The 24,634-nt window shown below is 41.2% G+C and overlaps 1 protein-coding gene across 2 annotated transcripts in view; it reads right to left on the bottom strand.

Moving 5' to 3' along the window:
• Positions 1-14,925: 14,925 nt before the first annotated feature.
• lrig3 (leucine-rich repeats and immunoglobulin-like domains 3) overlaps positions 14,926-24,634 on the bottom strand; it is an 89,566-nt gene continuing 79,857 nt past the window's right edge. For both annotated transcript variants that reach the window (XM_083999826.1, XM_083999825.1), the window contains exons 9-19: positions 24,241-24,321; positions 24,094-24,165; positions 23,645-23,716; positions 22,773-22,936; positions 21,177-21,512; positions 20,082-20,363; positions 18,457-18,933; positions 17,026-17,184; positions 16,572-16,712; positions 16,229-16,480; positions 14,926-15,464 (exon numbers count right to left, since the gene is read on the bottom strand). In XM_083999826.1, the coding sequence (XP_083855952.1) occupies positions 15,223-15,464; positions 16,229-16,480; positions 16,572-16,712; positions 17,026-17,184; positions 18,457-18,933; positions 20,082-20,363; positions 21,177-21,512; positions 22,773-22,936; positions 23,645-23,716; positions 24,094-24,165; positions 24,241-24,321 (2,278 nt within the window). In that variant the 3' untranslated portion in view covers positions 14,926-15,222. The remainder of the gene's footprint in view (positions 15,465-16,228; positions 16,481-16,571; positions 16,713-17,025; positions 17,185-18,456; positions 18,934-20,081; positions 20,364-21,176; positions 21,513-22,772; positions 22,937-23,644; positions 23,717-24,093; positions 24,166-24,240; positions 24,322-24,634) is intronic.

The raw sequence follows: 24,634 nt of genomic DNA, 5'->3' as shown, positions 1-24,634 counted from the left end.
CTGCATCTTAATAGAACATCAATAAGTTATCAAGAATAAGAATAAATTCAAACCCTACTGAGCCACCAGAATATCCTACACCATAAATTATTATTTTAAATGTATGAAATCACAGGATTATTTAGTTGAGGCTGGTTTTGACTTTGACTGTTTCCAGATTGAAAGTATTCAATCTGTTTTATTTTAGGCCTGACCTTGTATCATTTTAGTCATCACAGCAAAATCTTTAGAAACTTAAATAGCCTATTTATCAGATACAGGCGAGCACAGGCTGCCTGAGAAATATTTAACCTCTGTGTTTGGTGTCCACCAGCTCCTGAGTGTCTCTAACCTTGTGTATTGTTAAGTAGAGGGTAGCCAAAAGTGAAACCAAAGTTTCTGAAGAGCTGATGGATGCTGCTCCCTCCACATGGGCTGCAGAGGTTTGTGATTATTCTCTGTCATGTTCACTACTGACACTGTTTACATTTCATCAGGTGACCCACTGTCAGAATCACTGATGAAGCTTTGTATATTATATTACAAAGCATCATAATATAATATTCAGCCACTTATACAGACTTGATGCAAGGACTGCGATGAGCCTTAAATGATACTGAGAGGAGGAAAAAATTTGGGTTTTTATTTGGTTAATTTGAACAAAAATAATTTTAAAATTATTAATTCACTTCTTCAAATTAAAGAACAAATGAGGGGCAGAAATGAGACAAATATTTTAGAAAATAAACACACTGAATTTATTTTAGAATAAACTAATGCCAAGTCTAACAATTTCTAGTGGCGGTTAACTAACCATAGTAACCACTGTATCATGAACCTGGAATGAATGGTTCCAGTATGATGAATGGACATATAATCCTGCGTATCACTCTCCACTCTCACACTGGCTCTTTCATCAAAGTTAGACATTATGCCTTTCTTATCCAAGTCTTATATACTTGTTCTAATCTGTGCTAATCAGATTACAGGCTGTCCACAGCAGCACTGACTGGACGTTGTTTTTGATTGATCGAGCGCGACAGCAATACATTGAGGAGTCTCAGAAAGCATAAGCTGCTTAAATTGATGGAGGAGGGATGTGAGACTGACTGTAAGACAACAGCTGTGGATGGAACAAGTCTGATGGATTTATCAACTTTATAAAGACATAAGATTTAGTCACAAGAGTGACAAAGACAACGTCCTCCTCACACATCTCCTCTGTTGTGTCCTTCGCCTGACACTGACACCATTCACAGAATGACGGGCTATTCACAGCCAAAAAGTCATTTGAACTCTCAGTGTTGGGCATGTTACTTTTAAAAAGTAATAAGTTACAGTTAGTGGTTACTTTCCCCAAAAAAGTAACTGAGTTAGTAACTGAATTACTACATTATATAAGTAATGAATTACAATTACAACAATATCCCTAACTGGGCCGTAAAGTATACCCCCGCAGCCCCCATGAGGCGGGGGGGCCCCGCATACCGTAGGGGCCCCGCCCCCGCCTGTAAAGCCGGGTTTCCACAGAATCAATGTCTTTTTTTACCGCAACATACGGTTCTAACTTCTGTATTTTGACTATTCAAACTTCCACAGTCCATAGTTGTCTTTGTTTGATACTTCAAGAGACTTTTGGTTAAGTAACCATGGACAGCTCCTACACAGGATCGTTCTGCTGTGTCGTCCCTGAGAGCAACTTAATAGAAAGACACATTCATAAAACTTTTTTTTTTGATGCCCAATTTTAAATCTGTACAGGTCAGAAGCAGCTGCAGCTGCAGTCAACTACTGACAATGACACCCACACAAACATGTCATTATATTGTAATGTTGACTCATTTTACCAAATTTTAAAGTCTAAACAATAAAGACATTCCTCAAGTAACCATGTCAAGTTCAAACACAAACCAGAACAGTTTCAACTAGCAAAATCTCACAGTCAAAGGGTATGTACCTCAGATTTTGTTTACAACAGGGGCCCTGCTGAGACCATAGGTCACATTCCCCTCTTATTAGCCCTTTCTGGATTGGATAGGTGTTGAGTAGACAGGAACTGGAAACATGGCAACAGCAGAACTGCCCCTTCTGAGCTCCAAAACCACCCTTCACTCTTCACTCTTCATCGCAAGCCTATTGTAAATGTCATGGAGGCTATACAGTACGCCCACCTTTATTTACAGTCTATTGCCCTCACACTACCAGTGTCACCTCACAACGCATCTCATCATCACAAACTTGTGTGTTGCTCCCAGCATCAATGCTGTGGACAGCTGTGAGGTTCTTGAACTGACACAGTCCACTTCACTGCCTTCATGTGGTTCATCATGTAGTCTAGAGGGGAAAGCCTATAGTCTGCATCATGTGTCAGGCAGGATCTAAGGTTACACCTGTTACCATTACTATGGAAACTTTAGATGAACTCCCCACCTGCTCCTGAGCAGGTTCATTTCAGAGGATTGGATCAAAACCTGTAAACAGCTGAGCAACTGACCAATCACAAAAAGAGGAAAATTGTAATGCAATTATGTGACAGTTGATAATGATCAGTAGGCCTATAATGACGCAATGGAATTGTTTTGCTCTTTTGTTGTTCAGTATAAGACCTCACATGTGTCAGCTCTGTTTGATAGTTTATCCCCTTGAATAATATATCAAAAATATAGCTTCACTGTAATCGGACTAAGTTTCTTTACAGTGAGGAATCGGATTTTACTCTTATTGATCACTGCAGCTCAAAATAACGTGGAGACTGTGACATAAACTGAAAGTAAAACAAAACACATTAGTGTTAATAATTATCCTCCCACTGATCAATATATCCACGTCTAATGATGATCTCATTTAAAATGTATCTTTCTCTCTGCAGCATGAACAGCCTCAGCTTTTATCATCTGAATCACATGACATTTTGTGCATCATCAGATCAATGAGAAAATATACTCAGAAACTTGCATTTCATGCTCTCTCAGTTACAAGATCCATCTGAATTTTTATGTGTTTTCCTTTCCTCTGCTTCTGAACCAGCCTGCACTCCCTGCTTACGAACCAGTCTTCCCACCAATACTCCCATTAAGCTGCCTGCTCTCCCTGCCCACCAGAAGCTGCCTTCATCAGCTCTTGACTATGATTCCATTTGCATATTCCATGTTGTAGAGTGTTTTCTTGTCTGTATACGTCTATTACACATCTGCCCGTCCTGGGTGGGGGGATCTCTCCTCTGTTGCTCACCCTGAGGTTTCTCCTGTTGTTTCTCTGTTAAAGGGTTTTCTTCCTCAGTGGATGTGAGGGTCTAAGGCTGGAGGATGCTGTCATGATGCTGTGTAAAGCCCCTTGAGACAAACATTTGAAAAAATGGGCTATACAAATAAACTTGCCTTGCCTTTTTTTTCATTGTAGATCATATGGTTTACAATTTATCTTCAATATCACTTGTATACACAACTGAATGACCTGTGAGCATCAGGATTTCCTGCCCGTTGTCAATGAGTTTGAGAGAGAGAGTGTGTTTGGCAAGGAGCGGCTGAGTGCAGCTCTACAAGGAAATAAAATTTTACACATTTTGTGTTTGCATCGGGCAGACACTCCTCCACTCTCTCAGACACGAGGGTGCGTTCAGGTACTGAAATGTGGTCATAAAACATGCAGCTGGTCCCATGAGGGTCTGAACGTTAGCACAGTGTTTTCTATGGCGAAAGTTAGCAAGATTATTTTGTACTATTACATCATTTTAGTGGATGCATTTCTATTTGATTGACTAGTTGCACAATGCACATACATTTAATTTTTTTTTTCTCATCATGGTGACATACAATACAAAAAAATGGTCTATAGATTTTAAAAGAAAAGACTGTCAAATGCTCAGATGGTGATTGTTATATAAGACAATGGTAATGAAATGATATATGATGGAATTAAAAACAAACAAATATATAACAGTAGTTCTACCTCAACACAACCCCCCACAGCCAACCTAAGCAACTCCACCTACGCCCTGGGAAACCCCTGATTAGTACTCTATTTATAGATCTGAAAATGCCCCCTCAGGTGGAGGTGGGGAAACAAGCTCTTAACACATGATGATTGTTATATTTTCTTCTTATTTTATTGAGGAGGTAAACTTGCACACATGCTTCATGCATCAGCTTTCATTTAAGTTAAGGCTTGGTGGTTCACATCTCTATAGTAGTTGATTAGTTTAACCCTTTTTTCAGACAGTTGACAGATGCATTGATATGATATCAGCGACATTATGGCAACACTTTTCACCAGCTCTGTCTGGTGTGATGAGAGAGTGAAGAAAAAAAAAAAGCTGGAAGAGAAGGTGAAAGTCCTCGTGCATATTGTCACCTCATCACAGCAGCAAGAACAGAAAAGGTTCATTTCAGAACTTTTTCTACACACTAATTAAAGCGGCTGCAGGAACCTTCTCACCATGGGACACTTTAACACCTTTCAGGGCCACACTAAATTATTGAACAGATACATCACACTAACCTGTATAGTGTGCTCTGTCTCTGTCACCTGCCAAACGCAGCAAACTCAGCATGAGGCTGTTCCACTCTTAAGTTCACTGAGAGGTTGTTGATAGCGCAGTCAGATACAGTATATACCAGGCAAAACTGCCCTGTAAGTAAATAAGAATAAATGGAGAAGCTGTGTTTTCTTTTCTTGATAAAAAAACACTATTATTTCTAGTCACTTGTTTAGTCAAGGGTTAATGATTTACCTGGACTAAAAATGAAAAGTTTTATCTTCAGCTATAACCACAATAATCTAGGCTGTTTTACAAAGAGGAGTATCATTATTAGTCTGTGTGGTATAAAATGAAAAACAGTGATAAGGAAGTGTGACACTAATAAGTATGATAAATTAAATAGTCTGCTATCTATATATAAATATTTTTAAAATCAGTTTTAAGGATGAGATTCAACTTAATTACCACTCACAGAGAACAACATGAATTCCAGTGTAATGAAGAGTTCAGAAAAAGAGGCATCGTCCTGCCAACTGTCTGGAGCTAGTTTGGTTTTGCAGTGTCAGACACACCACAGTCACATGAAAGTTTGTTCAAAGGCGGTTTTATACTAAAAGCTGCAGCAGGACTGTTTTATTTCAACATCTCAAACAGAGAGAAATGTGTCTCACCATGAAATGCACAAGAGATGCTATACCGCTCACACACAAGGGCTAAACAACAGCTGAATCATTCCATATAGTTGAAAACTGCTACTCACGCTGCATATGGTTTACGATACGGTGACATGTACAGTGGAACAGCAACAACTTTAGTGCAGTGGTTATGTCAACCCAAGAGGTGAGTTTGCTATTGTTACACTATAAAAATAAAAGTGACATTTGTTTTGAGTCAGTATATATTTCAAGAAGGTAAAGAAAAATAGAAAAATGATAAATTGAGTAGTGTGAAAAAAACTGAGATTTTATTCTGAAGCCATATGGCTATGGCTGGGAAAAAAGCAAACTGTACAGTATATGGGATATAGATGTAACCATAGCTGTATGTTCATGTAAACCTGACACAGAAGAAACACAGCGCCTCTGTGGTGATGTTGACGTACGCTGCAGCTACTAAAGCCACCTACGGTGCTGACTGAGAAATCAGCATTGGAATACGAACGTATGCAATGAATTAGAAAGAAAAATATTTACACACAGCATGCAGTCACACCGAGTTTTCAAGGCACAGCGCGTCAGCCAAATGAACCTGAAAAAACGACTGTGTTTTTCTGGAGTGCTCTCGCCTCTGCTGCTCACACACACACACACACACACATCAAGAGAGACATATAGGAGACAGCAGAAGTGGTAGTGGAGACCAAATGAGAAGTGAACGTTTTACTGGAGCTCACAGTGATGGTCGTAGCTCTGTGAGACTCAGCTTCCTTCATCACACCGCCTGTTAGACAAACTTTAAACAGGTAGAAAAACTACATTAATGTGAAGCCCTCTAACTGAACTCCATTACAGGAAATTTGACCCACACATCTCTCTGGTCTCATGACACCTCAGGTTATATCAGCACAAAACGAGCTCTATAAGGTAACCTCTGAAATAATAACATTTGAAGTTTAGCCCTTATCAACAGCAAATCCAATCTCATCACAGTGGTTCAGTAAATACTCTGTACCTTGGTCTTTGTCTTGATAGAAAAACAAAGAAACAATGACTCTCTTTGAAACCCACTATCTGATCTGAAAGCCCACTGGACAGGGGGTCCATGAGTCTACAAAAACATTGTATACACCTTTCCTTTCTCAGACAGACTTTGAAGCCTGTGAACTGGAGTCCTGGACATTGAGACTTGATTTAAAAACTTTGTTGTGCCACGATTCTCCCACTACGCCTCAGAACCCTGAAAACCACACATTAAAACGTGGATCATTAAACCAGGACACTGAAGACTAAATCCTTTTCACTTAACCCAACGTAACACACCCACACCTGTGTGAACACAAAGCATGTTGGAAAGTCGATCCACTTCACTTTCCATGTGGGCTGCCAACACCCACATCAAGCACCCAATCCGCAGCTCCAGCTCTGCTGCACAGCCCTGGGTGCATTGTGAAGGTCAAACACACAGATTCTTGTTACATCTTGCATTAGAGCATGTTTCAGGACTTCAGGCAAAAATCACAGATATTGAGCTTCTAGAAGGAGATACACACTCAGCTGTAGATTGTACTGACGACGTCAGGTTCAGGCCATTAAACCAAACCTAAATTTAAGTAAATAATTGTATATTAAATTAAAGATGTATCTTTCTACTGTCCACTAACCCTCTGCTGAAATCCCCACTGTGGGACTAGAGAAGGGCAGTATCAACAACAGCAATGAAACAGAAGAGGGAAGAGGACATACCGCACCAGACCTTTCAGCCTGGAGGTCACCATGACCAGCACTAACAGTTTGACCAGAGGGCATCACAGTGAAAACAAAGAATTCTGCCCCCCAACCCCACGCCTACCCCCAGTCTCTGTGTGTGAGGCTTATTCCTACAGACATATAGAAAACTTTCACTTTCAAAACTTTCACTGAAGAAGGCTGATACTAAATTGATCTTCAAAACTGCAACTTGTGACAATGTTTTTGTAATTTCAAATGACATAAAGCCAACTAAAGCAAACTTTCACTAAGGAAGGCTGATACTAAATTGATCTTAAAAACTGTGAGGCAGTAAACCTGTTAAGCAGGCCTGTTCATACCTGTTTTGCTTTATTTTCAGTTAAGGTTCACAGGCTGTCAGGTCTGACAACTGCCTATCATTCAGTGGTTTCTACAGGGAAGTAGCTGAACAGGAATCACAGATCCTCAACTTTATCAAGTCTGCCCAGGAAAAAAAAAAAAACTTCATCACATCACTGACTAATAATAGACTCAAACCTTTAAAACCTGGACCTCCATCGGGGAAAACAGACCTGGGAGGGTGATGCAACAGCAGAGTGACTCCTCAGAGCTGCAGCTTAATCATATGATGCTGCTGATGTAGGGACAGGGACCGGATGAAGCCAGTCTTAATGCCCAGGGCCTACAAGCGCTAACCCGACCGCTCACAGTAAATGGACTTATACATGTTGTTATAACTGACTTTATACCAGAAGCAGACTGCACGCAGGACGGGTTCCTGAACGCCTCATGAGACCCAAAACATCCTCTGTCAGCCTTTTCTCCTGACGTGTTATTCATTCATCGCCGCACATGCTCATCTTCAGTAGCCCATAACGCGAGGCGAGGCTAATCCTCTCGATCAGCCAGAAACAGTCCGATAAACGATACTTTACCTTTGGTAAGAATGTGCGTTTGTGTCCCGTGCAGGCTGCCGGGGCTCGGTGACCTTGGTGCTGAGAGATACCCGTGTGTGTGTCCCGTCGTGGCCGCTTGTGTCTGTGTGAAGTAAGACGCTGACGTGAAGCAGACTGCAAAGGGCGGTCCTGCCTCCTTCCTATTTTAAACCGGAGCGGCTCTATAGGATTGACCCAGTCCTCCTCCTCCAGTCCGCGTTACGCTCCAATCCTGCTCCACCCGGCTCCACCCTGCTCCTCCCGGGCAGCTGCTGGAGGCTACAGTGTGTTTCAATCTCCTCTGCATCGGATCCCATGAAAACATGACAAGCCGTGTTTATCCTGTTACAGCAGGAGGAAACAAAACAGCTGAAAACAATACTCTCATTATTTACATGGTCTTTAGACAGTGACTCGTATTGCATTTATTATCAAGGCAAAGAGTGCCACAATTCACAGTGAAAATCTAGAAATATTTGAGATAAAATAAGATAATCCTATTGGCCCCACAGCGCTAGCCTATAGGTTAGTTAGGAGAGCAGTTGAGGTCCACTGCTGCTTGCTTTGGTTGAGCATGAAGGCCTAAAGTCAATTACATGGGGCAACCCAATGTGAAGTGGTGCAGTCTGACTGTATACAGGAAAATACATTTGGACTCAAATGTGGAATAAATGTAGGCTAATTCACTTTTGCAATGCAACACTATGTTTCTTCTGGACAAATCTGACACAATTTGTTACATTATTTAGAAGAAAAGCGGTGGTTTTAGGATATGTCCTGCCCAGTGTTGCTAAAATGCATTAAAATTCAACTATAGATATACAGCAAAAACATTATTTCAATTTAATGTTTTCAGAAGAAGGTAGAAAATCCACTGTATTCGGATAAAATATTTAATATCCTATTCTTTTGTGGTTACACCATTTGACATTTCAAGTCCAAATGTCATTTCAAATGACATAAAGCCAACATGAGTAGCCTATGTAGCCTACATTTTAACAAATCTGATGCATGCTTTAAAAACAATTTTTATTCATTTTTTTTAAAAATACTATTTTTATTTGTCACTGTCCCATAATATTATCACTAAAAAAGTGTCTCCACCTGCCATATATCATCTCACATCTGTATCATGTCATATTTCAGATTCAGTCTAGACATAGTAGATGTCTGTTTCATGTAATGTTTCTGCTGTAAAGTCTCTTTGACATCTCAGTTTCCGTCTATGCTTGTGTCTCTGCGTGTGGCGGCACACATGCAAAATAGGTAAAAGGTGGAGCAGATTATGTGACATGAAAATGCATCTGATTCTCAGTCATAAATAAACCACAGTAAGACATGATTTAAAATTTAAGATATTTGGCTACATAAAAACATCTGGCAGATGAATTCAGAATTGTGTTGAACAATATGAGATGAAAACAATTTACAGTTGAATGTTGACTTGCTCTGGATAGATATCTAATGCATTGGGAGTCAGCCCCTTAAATGTTTGCGTGCATAAAGCTGTCGGAATCACAATCTCGATCTAGGTCATTTGAACTCAATCCCTGGGATTAATTTAAAGGGGTCACACAGTGAAGCTGGGTGGTGCATATGGTGTCCCTCACCCAGCAGTGTTGATAGGAAATTTGAAAACAGGAGGAAATTGAGAAACAAAATTGAAGTAATTAGGTGACTGATGGCACTTGATTCATGAGATAAAATAAAGAGTAAAGTGAATCTCTAACCAACAGTAGAACATTAGACCAACACAACCACATCAGTAGAACAAAAAGTACAATAGTAGTCCATGAGAAGGGATTGTGATAATCCCATATAAGATATAAAATATATTTAGGCTATTTATTATTTTCTGATTAAGTCTAGGTGTGACTTAATTGTTTGCTAGCACAGCTGCAACCTTAGCCAACCAGCTTTGCTCTGTGATAGAGCATTTTCTATTTTTTACATAGTCATGTTGGTGTAATGAGTGTCTGATTTGTGCTTGCATTTTGTGCTTTGTTGCATCTTTACAGCATAATTGTGGCTCTTATAAATAATACAGAGCGGTATTGTATATGAGAGGAATAAACTAACTGTTAACTAACTGTCAAGCATTGCAACAGTAGAAGGACAATAGGACAATAGAAGGAATAAAACTGTTATGATCACACCACACATTGCCATTTGTGCCAAAATTCCTTTAGCACATCAGTCCAGTGCTTAATGCTTAGCACCAGAGTTCAGATCTGGTGCTGGTTATGAGATTTAGTAACTGAACTACAGTAAATCAAGGCATTTATGGCGCAGCTACGGTGTCCAAGACAAATTTCCCTGAATGGGACAATAAAGTTTATCGTATCGTATCGTAAATTATCAAACTAAAAGAAATAATAAGGAATGGCCTGCCTGATTTGGTGATGGTGAACATGGTACAGTCTAATTGCCTGTACAAATACTACAACTATGGAGGAAATTTGCTGCAAGAATATTTTATATTTATGTTATATTTGGACATCAACCACCTCTTAAGCAGCTGGTTAAGACTGGTTTACTATGAGCTGATGCAGCTGGGAACCCAGGGAGGAAGTGGATGTTGCCATGGATATGATGAGGTGAAGTATCCAGGCGGTTTCTCCTGGAATCTGTGTCCTGTTACCACAATGCTGCTGCTGTCTCAGTAGCTCCGCTGGGTGGAGTTTGCCAGTGGATGTTCTGTCTTGGGCTTTCTCCGTTTCACTGTAGGTGTCTGTAGGAGGTCGGAGGCAATCTGGCCGGCCTTTTTTGCAGATTGATGCGATAATGCATTTAACCTTTGTCAAACAACTTAAGAAGAAGCAGTCGTTCACTGTGTGACCCTCAAATTATCAAAAATCTCATCTCAGAGGAAAATGTGATGATAATTAAATGTTACAAAAATATCTGAGATACTTTACTTTATTTGTTTACTTGAATGGGACAGTGCACATTAATGGAAAAAAAACATGTAAATGTGCCGGATTATAGCAAGGTGCTAATTTCTGTCCGGAGTCCCATAAACATAAAAACAGTTCAATAACAGTACACATAATAATGTAGACAACACAAAAAGACAAAAAGGCAACTATGACAATGAAGAACATATTGACAAACACATTCCACAGGTAGGGGGACCATAAGAGTTTTGTTCTTGGAGATAAAGTGCATAAGTGCTGGGTTAAAGAGACAAGTGCTAAAGTGCACAAGTGCATAGGTACCAGGTTGTATTGCACAATGCCCTATAAGAGTATAAGAGTTACATAGTATTACACAAGGCCCTAAAGTGCACATCAGTAAAGTGCCAGGTTGTATTGCACGATGCCCATTACACCCAGTTGCACTTGATTCTGCTTGATTCAGTTGGTTGTTAAGACTTGGCTTATAAAAAATAAAATATAGTGCATGGAGATACACATGGCCAAAACAGCCATATGGCAAACAGGGCCTTGGCTGTAAGAATCCTGGTTAAGCATTGCTAGTAAGCACTGTTTACAGCACAGGCCTGAGAGCCCAGCAGCATTGAGAGCTGCAATTATGCCATCTACTCATGCATTCTTATACCCACACCCCCTCAGGCCACTACTCCAAGTGGAAGGTCCCTTTGGTGGAGGACTGATATAATAATGGCCCTTTGTCCCAGTGAATCTGTTTGACTGCACAATGAAGGCTTGATACCGTAATGCATATTTAGGTCACACATGACCATACAATAAAGGCCTTTTAATAGTTTTAAAATAGAGTGCCTTTTGTGATTTTTGAGTCCCCTAACCCTAACCCTATATTGCCACCCACTGCATTGGGTGGCAAATTTGTAGTATGTTTAAGAAAATGTCATTGGATATAACCTAAAGTTGTGTACTGTCATACACTATTCATTATCTGTAATTTAGGTCACATTAGTTGGCATGGTGCAAGGATATTATTTGCAGTCCATGTGATACCTGCACACGTCCAGTTTGGAGAAGTAAGGTAATGCTGTGGGAAGGGTCTTCAGATTGACTTTTCTGAAAAGTGCCATTATATAAGATAAATGTTGCTCTCTCCAAACCAACTTGACTCCATCAGCAAAATCACAAATTGTACCCTGCAGGAAACAGGAGTTTACTGGGCTTACCACTATAATTGGGTGACTTAGTGTTTTGAGGGGTTTGTTGGGATTCCAGCAGTGACACAATAACTCATACAAATGAACCTTTCAAGGGAGCTGTAGACCACCTGTGTTATATAAGTTTGAATAAAGATACTATGTCTGGTCTCAAGCTTTTCAAATAATTCAAACTATCACTATAAGCGGTGCATAATAATATAAATATATATTTTCCTTGAAGAGCAAATAACATGTTTGCCCATGACCCCCATGGAGCCTTCTGACATATTCTTCAAAACCACTACAGAGGATCCTCTATCTTCAGAATCCACCTCCATCAAGGAGTAACAGCTGAAAATGTCAGTGTTCCTTCGGACAGAATGCCTGCTGTTATCACAACTGCCATTGCACAGGAGACATGTCCATCTGATCAAGTCTGATCAGATGGACATGTCAAAACTGGTATCCATCAGTTTTGATGAAATAAGGCTGACTGAATTAAATCCATCAAAATCACAGTCCCTGACAGTGGCCAAGATGATTGTATATCAGCAACCTGAAACTGTCACTGGCAGGGGCCAAGAGTACAAGTTGTCAAAGGAAGCAGAAAAGCATCCCAAATTGATCTGTACAGGCTCACATGCCAATAACTTCACTTCAAAAATAATGTAAATAGAGTATTTAAACATTTATGTTTTTCTAACCAAACAACAACTCATGGCTATTCTATCCTAATTATTTAGACTTTAGTTTCAAAGGAACAACTTATAATAATTCACAATACCCCCCCCACCAGATGAACCTATTGTGAATTATTAATAATTATTTTCACAGAGAGATTATTCACTGCCCTGTTATTGCTACTTCAAATCTGCGTAGCCTACACCAGGTCTGACCTGGCATGAGATTTTTGCGCACGCTAAACTCACATTCAGATAGATAAATGCTGATCCTTGCGAATTCCTAATCCCAAAGTTCATATTTGCCTTATCTTTTTATTTATATTTGCCAGTGTACAGTTGACTGCTCTTTCAATTGTGTTTTTCTGTCTGTTTTCTTCCCCACTCTATCTGTTTGTGGAAATTTGAGTTGAGAATACTTTGTCACAGTACAGATAGTATAACCTGTGCAGAGATGAGCTTCTAATATTAGCCACAGCCATATCCTGGGAAAGCAGCCAAAAGTAATAGTATACTTCTATAAATGTCAGAGTTAACTGTTAACTAACCCTGAAATTGTGAACATTACTCTGCACTTCTTTAAAGGTCTTGAGTGTTTATGACTTACTAATGTTATGCTTCACGCGATGACTGCTGTTCTATTGCAAATACTCCCCACGTGTCTGAGTTGAACTCTGCACTATGCTGTACTAGATGCAATCTGTATTATATCGGTAGTGACACTTCATAGACAAGGAAAGGTAATTAAAACTCAACACAGATGTAACAACGGAGCAGACAATTAGAAAAGAGGGAAATGGGACAAAGACAGAGAGAAGATCTAACAAGGGATTTTTTTTTTTAAAGGGGGGAAGTGATTATAAATCAAAACAGTCAAAAGTCCCAAAGTGTTCAGGCAGTACGTTTCCCCTTAGGGCAAGCCATGACACATCTGGAAAAATAGTTGCATGCAAGAAATTCAGTGACATCACTCTGAGATTTGGTTTACCATGACCAGGGAAGAGAATTTGCAAAACTAAAATTTGCAAAGCTAAAGTGGGATATGCCCACCCCCACTCCAGCCCAGCACAGCACATTTTCACATGTGCTGTGCTGTGCAACAGGATTTCCCTTTTTTTCTGCAAGGCAAGCCTACATGAGTCCACAAACTCCTGCAGGATATGCAGAGAAAATGAAAGGGTAAATGCAGAAAATATTTGTATTCACTTGTGCTGATAACGGTCAAGTATACATCTCACCACCCTGGGACAGGTGAAGGTATAAGGGCCTTGTCTATTCTGATATGAAGACCTGGAATTCATAATCACTGACTGAAAAATGTATGACTGATTATCTTTTCCAAATAAACCAGAGTTTATTATTTCAACAGCAAAGGTTTAAGAGGGGAAATGGATAAGAACTGGAGAGGTCTGTGAAAACAATGACAGTTGTTCCTGTCTACACCTCTAGAGGTCATTGTATATCTTCCACACAAAGGAAAGCGTACTGTCTCTCACCACCCACCCTCCTCTGCTGATGTTCACTGGCCTGTGCTCCAGGTGTAAAGCTGTGGAGTAATTTTATCAGCTGTCGGCCCGTTGCCCTCACCTCAAATGTTATGAACAAGTATGCTCTGATGCACTTTGCCCTAAAACACCTGGGAAGTCGAGCTGCTTATGCCAGGCTGCTTTTTATTGATTTTAGTTCAGCTTTTATCTTGATTCAACCGCATATTCTCCTTAAGCAACTTTTTGGGGGCTTTTTTGCCTTTAATGGACAGGAGGGCTGAGAGAGAGATAGGAAATGGGAGGCAGAGAACAAAAACACCTTGCCATGAGCTCCATTTAGTGGTAATTCTGAAGCTTTAAACCAAAATTTCCCACCAAAATGTATAAGGGTAAGGTTTTTCTAAATTGGATAAATCCACTAATAAAAGCAAATGGACCCATTTTCATTGCCTGTTGTTTTTTGTCTTTGATGTGAGGTGGGTCCTCAGTCACTCACAACTGGAGTGACTATGTAACTGTATAAGAAACAATGTTCATCCACAGTAGGCTGGGTAGACAGGACAATTTTCAAATCTTTCTTTCAAACCAATTTTAAAAGTGTGGGTGCCTATAGGCATAATAACTGATTTTTAATTTTATGATCCTCCAAAAAAAAACACGTAGATGATTTGGCTGTTTGAGACATGTCAGTCTTGTCAGTGCTATAGCAGTGTAGGCTGGTAGACTGGCTATCCTTGGTCTATAGTACAGACCAGTGTTGAACCACCACCGGCTGTACATGTAACACAAATCCTGCAATGCAAACACATAAGATGAAGCCTCAGAGCACGGAAGTGAATATAGCAGCACACGTTCAGGTGTTTTTACTGTTTATGTGCAAATCAATGCTTCATTCAAAGCTGGAATAACTGTCACCGTACTTGTACAACATACATAAAGGTAAGCAAAAATAATGGAATCTGTTTATATACAATTTACAAAATATAATAAATCTTATATACTTTATATAAAAAATGTATGCAGTTTTCTATATTATTGAACTGAAGCGGAGCCTTTTAAAGAGCATGTCCTCTTTTCTGCAGGACCATCAATCTGTCAGTTACATTCGCTTGATGGACAAGAGAGTCTGTTATTGCCAAAGTGTCATTCAGGGAGGTAGAAGTTTTAGTCTTTGGTTCTCAGTCTCTCCACTAAGTGCTTGTTCTGCACTGTGGCAGAGGATCCGTCCTGCTGTCAGACGGCTGCTCATAAACACTGCTGCTCTGCTCCGATGCCGAGTTCCTTGTGCGGCCATTCACGTCGTGGTCACAATCCGGGTCTGGGGCGGTGTATGGATTTTCAAGCAGAGTTATTTCATTCTGTGTCACTGGTGGTGGGCCAAAGCTTCTGTACAGGCCCTGCTGAGGCCTCCAGGGAGCTTTTTCAAATGTCCCTAAATGGAGATAAAGTGAGACCATAAGTCAGACTAGAAGGCGGATAAAACTCAGATAGTTCACAAAACCAGTTAAAGGGATAGTTCAACATTTTGGCAAATTGGCCCATAGCCATAATCGCTATAGTCATAGCAGCAGGTTTGTTACCTTTATTTGTCGGCATAAGCTAAGCTATTTTCAGAATGGCGGAGCAGAGCCGTGAGCTGCTCAGAGCTACGGTACAGAGGCTAAGGGAATTTCTTGGTTTCCCTCATCAAACTCATCAAATACACAATCCAAAAACTCAAAAATGCTGTCGTGGACAAGTTGTGACCTGCACATTCACCACGCTATGAGATAATAATGGAACGTTACGAGACAGAGCCTTTTTCGAGGTAAATACAGAGTCTGCTTGCTGAAAAACTGTCCCTGAACGCAACGCCCATCAGCGGTTTTGCATGAATTTACCTCTAAAACAACTCTGTCTTGTAACGTTCCATTATTATCTCATATCGTGGTGAATGTGCAGGTCACAACTTGTCCACAACAGCATTTTGGAGTTGTTGGATTGTGTATTTGATGAGTTTGATGAGGGAAACCAAGAAATCCCATTAGCCTCCCTAGCGTAGCTCTGAGCAGCCTGCCGCTCCGCTACGCTGTTCTAAAAAGAGCTTACACCGACAAATAAAGGTAACGAACCTACTGCTATGACTATAGCGATTATGGCAATGGGCCAATTTGCCAAAATGTTGAACTATCCCTTTAACTTGGTTAATTAACCTACCCATGAAGGTGTTGCAGCTGTTGCACTCGTGTGGTCTGCTGTAGTCATTGATGGATGCCTCCTCAATAGACAGTTGGTGATCACTCTGCTGGTGGGAGGAGCCGTGGTCAAAAGTCCCTTTGGGGAACTGCATCAGGACCGTGGAGGAGCAGAGGTCGAAGTGCTCGGATGGGCAGCAGTCCCTCAGTTTAGAGTTAGTCAGGGGGCCGCTGTAGATGTCTGAGCAGATGGGCCTTTGGTCAATGGAACAGCCTAAAGAGTAAAAGACGATTAATTCTCTGACAGATGAACTGTAGACAGCAATGACAGGTAGAGCAGTCCCCTGACAGATATAGATACAGACCCTGGAAGACCTCTGCTGGCTCAGTGGGATACATGTGGTCTCGGCACAGCAGTGAGTCTATTGGACCTTGGTAATGGCAGAGCAGAGGATCCATGGATACCTCCATGTCGGCGTCACTCCCAATGTCCAGGTGACATAGACCTGTGATGGTGAACGGCATCATGTGTCAAGGTCAAGGTCACGTTTATTTATAGAGCACCTTATAACAACCTAGGTTGACCAAGGTGCTTTACATAAAATAAATAACAATAAAATACAATAGTGCATTTCAAAAGACAATTTCGGCAATGACACATACATTCAGAATTAAGCATCAATCGGATCAGACAGTGTCTGACAGTGGAGCAGCTCACTCTAAGCTTCAAAACTGTTCTTCACAAACTTGTGTTAATCTAGGGTTAACTGTGAGGGTGCAGGATAAGATCAGGACTGAAACACAGAGCAGAAGTCTTACTGTTCATGTCTTTAGGCTGCAGGTAGTAGCCGCCGAAGGACGAGGGTATATACTGATGGCTGCTTCCACTCTCTGATGGAATGTATCCTTCCTGATGGTCTGCCAGAGTTCCCTGAGAGGACAGGTAGCTGGGGATGTCTGCCGGCAGGGTGGTCTCATCTGTAGCACAGGACAACAGGTTACATCACTGATCCTCGGCTGAGTAGTTACCAACTCCAACTCAACAGAAACATCACTAGTGTTACTTTCGTTAATTAAAATTATGACGGAATATCACCGTTAACGAACCTTTATCACGTGACGAAAAAGAGACAGGACGCAACGTAAACGGTGGTCATGTGACGATAACTATAGTAAAATATATAATGCAATATTGTTGACGAATAAAAACAAGACTAAATGTGGTTTACAAAATAAAAACTCTGCAAAAATGTCTCTTCATTTTCGTTGACTAAAACGAGACGAGACGAAATAGCGTTATAATGTTTAATCGCGTTGTTATTATTATTTTGAAGTATTTCGGCTCTGTCCTTCCTGCGTCCAATCAACGCGGGCCTCATTACATATTAATACAATGAACATCCGGACCAGTCAAAACCTCGCGCTTACTCTCATGAGAGAAAGTTGCCGTATGAAACAAGGGGGCAGTTGTCGGTCTGAGAAGTGAAGCTCACTTCCGCGTTCAAAAAACTGCAATCCCCTCGGCTTCCTCTGGGGGCTGGTGTCAGAAGGGAGCATTCTCCATAGACCCCCATGTTAAAATCACCGACTTTACATCCTCAATAAACATGATCAAAGCCTGGTGTCAGAACGTTTTTTGGTCTCAACCGATAGTTTCTACCCCCGCACACACTCTGAGGGGGGTGAATTTTTTTTTAACTCTACTGTTTTACTGTTATTAGGTTAAAACTCTGGCCAATTAGGGCGCGGAAACGATGAGTGACAGGTCCGAGCAGCTCCGTGGACAGCTGCTTCGAGGCCAGTGGGCGGGTTCTCGGCCGGCCAATCCAACATGGCGCTGTCCAGGCCGCCATATTTGAGTCACAAAAAACGACTCCCCAAAACCAATGGGTGACATCACGGGTGCTACGTCCATTCTTTTTACAGTCTATGGTATGAAAAAGTGTCAGAACAAGCTCTATGTTTGATTTATTTATTTATTTATTTTTTCTAATAAGTTTTAAGAATTGATTCAAAGCTATTCAAGAGGGACTGGATACGTAAAAAAACAGGTGATGACTCCTTTAACAGTGTTTCACCATCTTTCATCTCTGTCAGTCAACCCCTCAGACTTTTAGTCGACTGAAATTAACTAGACAAAAAAAGAGTGTGAACGTGACTAAAACTAAGAAGAACTAAAATGACAGTTTGACAGACTAGACTGAAACTAAAATTAAAACAGGTCGCCAAAAACACACCACTCGGCCTCACCTGTGTTAGTGACGCTGCAGTCCTCATTCCGTCGTCGGGTGTGGTAAATAATGACCACCCACACCAGCGAAGTGCCCACGACGCAGCACACCACGGCTATGATCACGATCCCCACCGTGGTCCATCCATCGTCGTCGGAGCGCGCCCCGCCCACCACGCTGACCCCCATGCCCCCCTGCAGGCCAGGATCACAGTTGGCGTTGGATATGACCGCCAGCTGGATGTTGCCCCTCTCCGTCCCCAGCGTGTTGGACATCTCGCAGGTGTATTTGCCCGCGTCGGCCTCGGCCACGTCTACGATGATGAGGAGCTGGTTGGCAGCCGCGAAGAAGTGGCGCTCGGTCACCAGCAGGGGGCTGTCGTCTTTGGTCCAGTTGAGCCTGGGAGGGGGGCTGCCACCGGCGATGCACTGGAGGACGGCCGTTTCACCTTTGGTCACAGTGCGATCCATGAGGGGTCGCATGAAGGAGGGTGTTTCTGTGACAGGGAGGAGAACACAGACATACATGAGTTTTATTACTGGCGTTGGGGACACTTAAACTACATGTAGTTGAACTACATACTTGCTGTAACTTTTAACTACTTTTTGGGTCATTTTTTGTAGTCTAACTTTTCAATTTACAAACTGCAATTCTATCCAATAACATGAAATATATTTTTTTAAATAAAAAATAACTATAAATACACATAATAATATCAATTTTACTTTACCATAATTGTGTTCCAGAACTCTCTTTGAAAAAAGGCATGAATCATGTTGTTTGTTTCTTTTTACGTTTTTAGTGCCAAACGGAACTGGCTGTCGGATAAAAACTTTGAGAGACTGCTCTTGTGTCGTGTCAACAAGCGATTTTGCCCTGGCATCTAGTGCTAATGCCGAAGTGTTAATGCCTCTGAAGTTCCTGTCATGGTTTTAAACATTGTTGTTCCAGACACACCGATTGAGAATATGTCGACCTCTTTGTATTTGTTATGACATTTTTTGTTGACTGATTTACATTTCTGATTTACAAGTTGGTATTGGGGTAGGATTTTTATTTTCTCTTTCTATTACCCAACACGTCTATGGTGAATTTACTACAGTATGTTGACCAAAAATAAGTTGAGAGGCATATTTCTGCTGGCATATGAATTTTTTGTAGGCTATTATATTTTGTTCCATATACAGTACTGTGCAAAAGTGCCCAGGCCCTTCAAAAACTGTGTGCAGGTGTACCTACCTAGAAGAATTGATGCTGTTTTGAAGGCAAAGGGTTGTCACACCAAATATTGATTTGATTTCGGATTCTCATCTCTTTATTCAGTGCATTTTGTAAATTGATGGAAAAAAAAATTAACACTTCCATCTTTGAAAGCATTCAGCTTTTTTTCCACACCTGCCTAAAACTTTTGTTTTACACCACATGTTGATTTATTTAATGCTGAGTTAAATGAGTCTAATGAGTAGAAGTAGTTGCTAAAGCTACTTTTTTTTTAGCTATAGTTTTACAAACTACATTTCTCCAGGAGTAGAAAAGTAGTTTGTTCCAACTACATGGAGTTTTACAGGCTACACTTGCAAAGTAGCTTCCCCCAACACAGTTTATTACTCTTCATCCAGTCCTCTCTACTGCTGTCATTCTTACCTAGGACAGTCAGTGTAGCATTAGCAGAGATGGCTCCTGCTGTGTTTTGAGCTGTGCAACTGTAAACACCGATGTCATCAGTCTTCACATCCACTATGAAGAAGACGTCGTCCTCTGGCATGACATGCATGCGGCGTTCCCGGGCAGCGGGGAAATCGGTGCCTCCGTCTTTCTGCCAGGCGATCTGTGGGGAGGGATGACCCGTGGCGGCACACTCCAGCCTGGCTGTGGCCCCAGCGCGGACACTCAGGTCCATGGGCATCTTGGTGAAGGAGGGGAGAACTGGAGACAGGAAACACAGAGTCCCTCTCAGACTTTGTTGAAAATATTTGGACCTTGTAGATTACCATTTCGGTAACACTTTACTTGACGCCTATCTCTATAACACATTATAACCATACTTATGAGTTATAATGCAGTTATAGCACTATATAACTATAATTATAAACACTCATAAATTATCATAATGCTTTACAACAATAAGCATAACACACTATAAAGCAAGTATTATAATAGGTTATAATTGTTAGTAACTCACTGACAATGACCACATCAATAATGCATTATTAATATAGTTACAATGTGTTATAATTGGCTTATAAACGTGTATAACTATCATTATAAACACTCATTAATTATCATAAGGCTTTATAACAATAAGCACAAGACATCATAGAGCATTTTAGAATGGCTTATACGGTCTTAGTATTATAATATAGTTATAATAATCTATAATGTGTTGCTTATTGTTATAAAGTCTTATGTGATTTATGAGTGTTTATAATGATAGTTATACACGTTTATAAGCCAATTATAACACATTATAAATATATTTATAATGCATTATAAATGTGGGCATTGTCGGCCAGTTACTAACAATTATAACCTATTATAATACCTGAACTTATAAGTCAAGATAAAATGCTTTATAGTGTGTTATGATTATTGTTATAAAGCATTATGATCATTTATGAGTGTTTATAACTATAGTTATACAGTGCTATAACTGCATTATAACTCATTATAAGTATGGTTATAACGTGTTATAGAGATAGGCGTCAAGTAAAGTGTTACCAAGATGTCTCCCATACTTACTGTTGACAGTGAGTCTGGCCTTAGTGGAGTAGGACGACCCAAAATGGTTGGAGATGACGCACTGGTATTTTCCCTCACTGAAGAACTGTACGTTACGGAGGTGTAGGGTGGTGGTATATTCCGTCACTTCCGTCTCGCTTCCCGCCCCCCCCTGCGCCCTCAGGTGGGCCTGGTTGTGGATCTCGGCGTCGTTCAGGACCTCGTTGTCTTTCTTCCAGGCAAAGGTCATGGGTGAGTCACTAGAACTGGCCGCTGAGCAGACAAACGTCACGTTGGTTCCTTTGAGGGCCGACTGAGTCTCTGGCTGGACGGTGATCTGAGGCTTCGGGAAGTCATCTGATTTCAAATAAAAGGGAAATTCGAATTCATATATGATTAAAACAAGTTTTCACACGGGGAGACAATGACTGTAGTTTAGTCTTCATCAGAAGTGAATACAACATAATAACAAATTAATGAAGTGTTTGTTTCCAAAGCTCGCTAACAAACACTGCAATTGTCTTTGATGTTCCTCCTGGTTATTTACTGTAACCAATAAATTGCAGAGAAAATTTGAGACAGTGCCAGTAAATTTCTCATCTGCTTGCGCATGTGCGACCAGTAAATTAGCCGATTTTTTTTTAATGACCACTGTGATTGGCTAATGTGTGAAAAGAAGTGTGTGTTTCTCTTCTCTACATCTCGGAGGCGACGTCTTTCCACAGCAGAGCTCCGTGTGAAACAGCAGGAGACACACAGACCGGCGACCCGCGTGTGTGTGTGTGTGTCTGTGCTGAACGTCGCCCACAACATTTTTCTTTTTTCGCAGGCTGGCCACAAACCATAAACATCCCATAATATGCTCGTGGTCTCAGCAGTGGTACTCAAATCGTTACAAGGCAAAGAAGCAGGTTGACTCATGTTGCAGAACAGCGCTGCACAGAGGCTCCCAAACAGAAATGATTACTGATTGATTGATTTTTTTTTTTTTTTTTGGGCCAGGCGGGGGTCTCGACAAGTTTGATGCCAAGGAGTCCGTGCACATGTGGCTCAGTCAGGGTCAAAAGAAAAGGAGGCCAAATGACAAGAGCTGGCCTACAGGCACCTTATCCCCCAAGGGAGCATCTACATTGGTCAGTGTAGCCTAAACATTAACTTTATATTTTTAGTATTTAAGCTGTCGGCTATAACTTGTTTATTATTATGTATTATGGAAATGCATTATCAAAGTATTTATCAGTAATACAGTGAAAATTAGAGGAAATGTGAAAATGTACTTTGCAAGTCGTGTGCGTTCCTAAATTTTCTGCTTGCGCTTCTAAAATTTTAAGTTAGGGGCCACTGTAAAAAAAAGTTAGTCTGGAGCCCTGTAATAATAATGGATTACATTTATATAGTGCTTTTTTCTATCGTCACCTGATACCCAAAGCACGTAGCCTGCATTCACACCGGTGGTGGTAAGCTACGACTGCAGCCACGCTGTGCCTGGCACTGTATGAATGTGTGTGTGAAAGGGTGAATGTGACCTACAGCGTAAAGCACTTTGAGCGGTCCCAGGCTAGAGACTAGAAAAGCGCTATGTAAGTGCAAGTGCATTTACCATCTACTATTACTCACCACACACAAACTCCTCCTGGTTGACGGCAAACACGCTCCTGCCCTTCACCATCAGTGGGTGAGCGCAGCTGGCGTTGACACCGGACAGGAAGTTTTGTTCCGCCACCCAGACAGGAAGCCACTTCAGCTGGCAGTCACACAGCAGGCTGGAAGTGTTCAGTCGCCTGGGGGGTGGGGGGACGAAACAGATTCTGAGTCCAGTCTGTAGTACTAACGCAGGAGAGCATACCTTTCTCCTAACAGCTTTTGGAGACTTCAACAGAAACAGCTGCAGTAGCTGGAATGATACAGATGTGAGGACATGCAAGAACTTTGCCTGCAGGTATTAATGTGACCGACTCCAAATCAGCCTTCAGTTCATCCAACAGCTCCAAAATGACTTGGCTAATAGATGATTTGTCAGAATTATTTTTTCTTCTGTCATTCCAAAAAAAAGCTGCTCTCTCTTTGTACTCTTTATTTGTGCCCTGATCTCTTTATTGCTGCAGGAACAGCAGTCATTGTGTCATACTGGGTTCCTTTTCAAACTAAATTCAGACGCAGTCACAATCAGCAGTTGACTTCCAGCCTTAATAATCACACTGTTTGTGCTGAATCAAGCTGTTTGCATTTTCTCCTCCCAGTATTTTGCACACCTGAGCAGAAACGCCCCATACTGCATATTCAGACTAAGGTGCTAAAATGGACAGCGCATGTTGTTTTGCTTATTGGAAAAACTCAGTTTGCACTGTTAGTAGATCAGCTTTCACGTTTGTTAGTGGGACATATCAAATTTGCATACATTTTTTACACACAAAAAACATTTAGTCAGTCAGGCCCTCTGTGTATGTACGTAGCTCATCCCACACCAACATAAAGACACAAACACTTACAGCTCCTGCAGGTTTCCCATCTGAGAGAAGGCGTTGGCCTGAATGGACATGATGGCATTGTTACTCAGGTCTCTGCAGTGCAAAGAGAGAATACATTAAGGGAAGTACAATCTTCAGAGAAAGAACATCATCAGCATGTGGAGCAGCAGCTACGAACTTCAGTGGAAAGAGAGTGAGAAGTCCTTGGCTCTAGAACAATAAAAGTTATGGCAGCAGTTTGCTGTGTTAATCAAGAGAGGCTGAGTCTGAGAAAAACGTACCAACGAGAATCAAACGCAGCTGTGGTGCAGTCACGCACACGCATTCTCACACTAATTGCAGAGTGTTTTTTCTGGACTCCACATCAGAGCATTGAGACATTGATGCTCTAACAAACAGCCCCTTGCGTAAAGCACTCCGCTCAGTTTACAGCCCACACTGAAACAATCAGAAAAATGAAGCCGACTCACAGGTGCTGCAGCATGTCCAGACCAAAGAAGGACTTCTTGGTCACAGATCGGATCTGGTTTCCCTGCAGGAACCTGAAAGAACGGCAAATGTCTGGTCAGTATGACTTTGCCAGATTTCCATGAACGCCAGAGTGGATGGGAACTCACAGTTTCTTCAGATTATCCAAAGCAGAGAACGGTCCGTTCATGTCTTCGATGGTCCAGGAGATCTCATTATTCTGCAGATCCCTGTCGAAGGAAACAGAGACAGCCCACTCAGTCGAAGCCCATGCTCAGGTGCTGGGTAGCTACATGTACATGATGAAGCTGTGATGTGTAGTCAATATTGGTACTGTAGAGCACACTTTATCAGTTGCTTCACTGACATGAACCTGTGGATTTTAGTTTGAACATGTTCTCAACGACTTCTCAACTCAACAAGAGACTTATTCAAATATTCATTCAAATAGATCTGGTGACATCAATTAAAGGAACACTTGATCATCACCGTCAGTTCAACTTCAGGGATGTCCATCTGTCAGTTTAAGGGGCACAAGTGACC

This window comes from Trachurus trachurus (assembly GCF_905171665.1).
Source record: "Trachurus trachurus genome assembly, chromosome: 23".
NCBI lineage: Eukaryota > Metazoa > Chordata > Actinopteri > Carangiformes > Carangidae > Trachurus > Trachurus trachurus.
Note: the sequence above shows the minus strand (reverse complement) of the source record. Positions and strands in the feature narration are given on the sequence as shown.